The sequence below is a fragment of the Eurosta solidaginis genome, chromosome 2 (assembly GCF_040869045.1).
Source record: "Eurosta solidaginis isolate ZX-2024a chromosome 2, ASM4086904v1, whole genome shotgun sequence".
Classification (NCBI taxonomy): Eukaryota; Metazoa; Arthropoda; class Insecta; order Diptera; family Tephritidae; genus Eurosta; species Eurosta solidaginis.
In genome coordinates this window covers 307,746,935-307,749,959 of record NC_090320.1, presented here as the reverse complement: position 1 = coordinate 307,749,959, position 3,025 = coordinate 307,746,935, and the positions used below count along the sequence as shown (strand labels likewise).

Genomic DNA, 3,025 nt, shown 5'->3' with positions numbered 1-3,025 from the left:
AATGAATTTCTATAATGCTTACATCACATCACAGAATTAAGCGTTCATTATTAGATTAGGTAAAATGTAAATGTACAAATATATTTTTCTTTTGTTCAATACATTTTAAATAAAAAAAATGTTTTAGGATAAATAAATAAATTTAGTATTTCAATGTACCACTGATATAAATTCGATTTTGATGACTTATTATACCAAATTCAGCTACAGCACGAATTAAATTTATAACACTAATATCAAATTAATTTTATAATTATAATTATAATATCAAAACTATATTTTCAAAGTCGTAAAAAATAATTATATGCCGATCTTTGGAATATTTTCCAAAGGCAAACAGTTTTGGTTTTCCGGGGTAGTGAATAACTGTTTTGCCTTTAAATTGTTACTAATAAAATTTTAGCAAATCCACTTTCGTGCACTTTTGTATATTATTTGTTGAGAAGCATAAAGTTTATGAGTGGATTTTTTTAATATTTGAGAAGTTTTGTGCATTTAAAAATATTTGGTTTATCAACTTCCACTCTTTCTAAGGACGGTCTATTTGAAGATCAATTCTTTAATTCAAAGTTCCAAATATTTACCCCACCTTTCATGTATTGTACAAACTTAGTTTTCACTACAGAGGCTATATTCTGTAACACGCTTCGAACGGAAATGCGACTCGAAAGCTGTCAAATATACATTTTCTTTCGCATCGAGTTGCATAATTCACGTTCTGTGAAGTGATAAAAGAAAAACGAATTTTCATACAATTGAACAAATTTTTGTATGAATTTTTTTTTTCATTTTATCATTTGCTAGAACGTGAGTTAGCCCTCTGGTCTTAATTTCACAGTTCGCGATGCTTTTTTTGTTTTTCAAAATCTTCAATGCAACATTTATTTTTTGAATTTTTTTGTACTTTTACAACCGCAAAAGGGGTTATTCCGGACGGAATGCAAGACATTTTGGTTTGTTAAAATCTTGACGATGATTTGTAATTTTTTTGGTTTTCATGTGTTTTTTGTTTGTTCTGGACTACTTTCAGTGAGACTTTGGGCTTTTGCTTTGCTTTCACGATGTATTATAAAAACCTGCGGGACCGATCATTAAATTATGTTTGCCTTTGAATTTAGGGAAGTACGCAGGAATTGGTATAGCAGGTAACAAACAATACAAAAACATCTGTACTACAAAGAAACCTTTTTGTTGGTAGCGGCATATTTTCTGCCAACAATGGGATAGGCGCCTACCAAAAGTAGTGTCGAGTGTCTGTTGGAGTTCGACAACCATCGTTTGCAAATTTTTTATTTCGTTGCGGAGACGCGTATCATTAACGGTATATTCATCTAAACGATTCGATTTACTACAAAAAATATTATTATTTAGTTATTTAAGACGGATCACATTCACAATATTTAAAAGCACTCACTCGTTCAACTCATTTAATTCGTCTTCTAGCAGTTTAACCCTTTTTATGCTACGTTCCAAATCCACTTCCTTTCTTACCAATTCCGTGCGGTATTTATCTTCAATTTCACGGCTCTCATTCGTTAACTGATAGAGCTGATGAAGAGAGGACAATAACTTACGTAAATTTCAAAAATTCTCAAAAACTCCATTACCTCATTTATTAATTTACTCTTTTGATTTTCCAGAACCTGAACTGAGCGTTGTTCCTTAGAAAGTGCGGAACGCAAGTTTCGTTGCTGCACCATCGATAGGAAAAGGTCATTTTTTGTTTGGCTTAGAATGTCCGCAAGTGCTTCCATCTCTTTGTGTTTATTTGCCAAATCTTGCTCGAGAAGTGCACGTTCCGCTTTCAAACTCATTACGCTGGTCGTTAGACTCTCACATGAAGACTTGGCTTGAATGACGTTTTCCAACGAGCTTTTGAGTTGACAAGCGAGCTCGTCGTTTCGTTTTTGCTCGACACGAAACAAAGTGTTGTAGACATGAATCTGATTTTTGGCTTTTTGCGACTAAAAACAGCAAACGATCAATGCATTGACCATCCAAATACATAAACTCAGTTCTTACCCCTTTTTTCAGGTCCTCTACTTTCAATAACAAACGTTTAACATCCTCACGACGGCGACGCCATGCATTCAACATAATTAACGCAAAGATTCTCATACTGGCTAAGCGAACTTCTGCATCCGCTGCATAGGGATAGTAACGGTTATGTTTTGTTGTTGTTTTTGCACACTCTAGAATTGGTTGGCTGTTTCGTTCCACTAGCATTGGATTGTTACTCGGCACATATTCCAAGCGTCCCGAAAGACTTGAAAAATCGTTTGGAAAACATTTTGTTATGGAAAATGTGCTGTGAGATGTGCATCGTGAACTTTGATAATTTTCGCCTGGCAGTTCCGTTTCTTCTATACGATTGGAATTAAAGTCCAAAGTGCCGGTAAACATTCTTTCCCACTTACGTTGAGCAGCAATCAAAAATCTGAAAAACTTTTGTATATATTCCGTTCCTAATATAATTTACATACTTACGTACTTTTTATTCGTTTTCAAGTCGCTCTCAACAACAAATTGCACTGTCAGTAAAAATAGCGCTAATTTAGGAAACGGAGTGGGATTTGAAATTTAAAACAGCACTGATTTGTTTTAACAGCATAACCAGCCCAACAACGGTGATAAAAACGTTTTCAACGTGAAGTGAGGTGACTGACTTTGAATAATTTACGTAGATTCGGTTGCTAATATAAAACTATTAAATTAGTTTCCAAAAATCGAATTTTGTATAAAAATTTTTCGTTTTTTAAAAGAATTTAGCATTTCATTGAGTAAAAAATGTATTGTCGCTTTCAATTCTAATTTAAAACTGAAGTATTTTAAGTTTTCAAAATTTCCACTTAAATGACCTGCTAGGAAATTCGATATACAACATTTCCAGCAAAGTGACCGTCAAAGAAGTATTTTAATTGGGCAATAATCCAATCATTTCCTAAACAAACTATTCAACACTAAACATTTTATGGATTTAATTCCCGGTTTTTCAGTACTAGTTCAACTCAGTTAGTCAGTTAAA

General features: G+C 33.2%; 1 protein-coding gene across 2 annotated transcripts; it reads right to left on the bottom strand.

Annotated features, from left to right (window-relative positions):
• Positions 1–200: 200 nt before the first annotated feature.
• Positions 201–2,792, bottom strand: LOC137241422 (myosin heavy chain, clone 203). 2 transcript variants are annotated; one of them, XM_067769009.1, is made up of 5 exons: positions 2,488–2,792; positions 2,023–2,437; positions 1,608–1,964; positions 1,415–1,548; positions 201–1,348 (listed from the first exon to the last, which is right to left on the bottom strand). In XM_067769009.1, the coding sequence occupies exons 2-5, from the start codon at positions 2,401–2,403 to the stop codon at positions 1,057–1,059; spliced, it is 1,164 nt and encodes a 387-aa protein (XP_067625110.1). In that variant the 5' UTR covers positions 2,404–2,437; positions 2,488–2,792; the 3' UTR covers positions 201–1,056. The 2 variants fall into 2 exon arrangements, with proteins under 2 accessions (XP_067625110.1, XP_067625109.1); XM_067769008.1 differs by having other exon boundaries at positions 2,492–2,792.
• Positions 2,793–3,025: the final 233 nt, after the last annotated feature.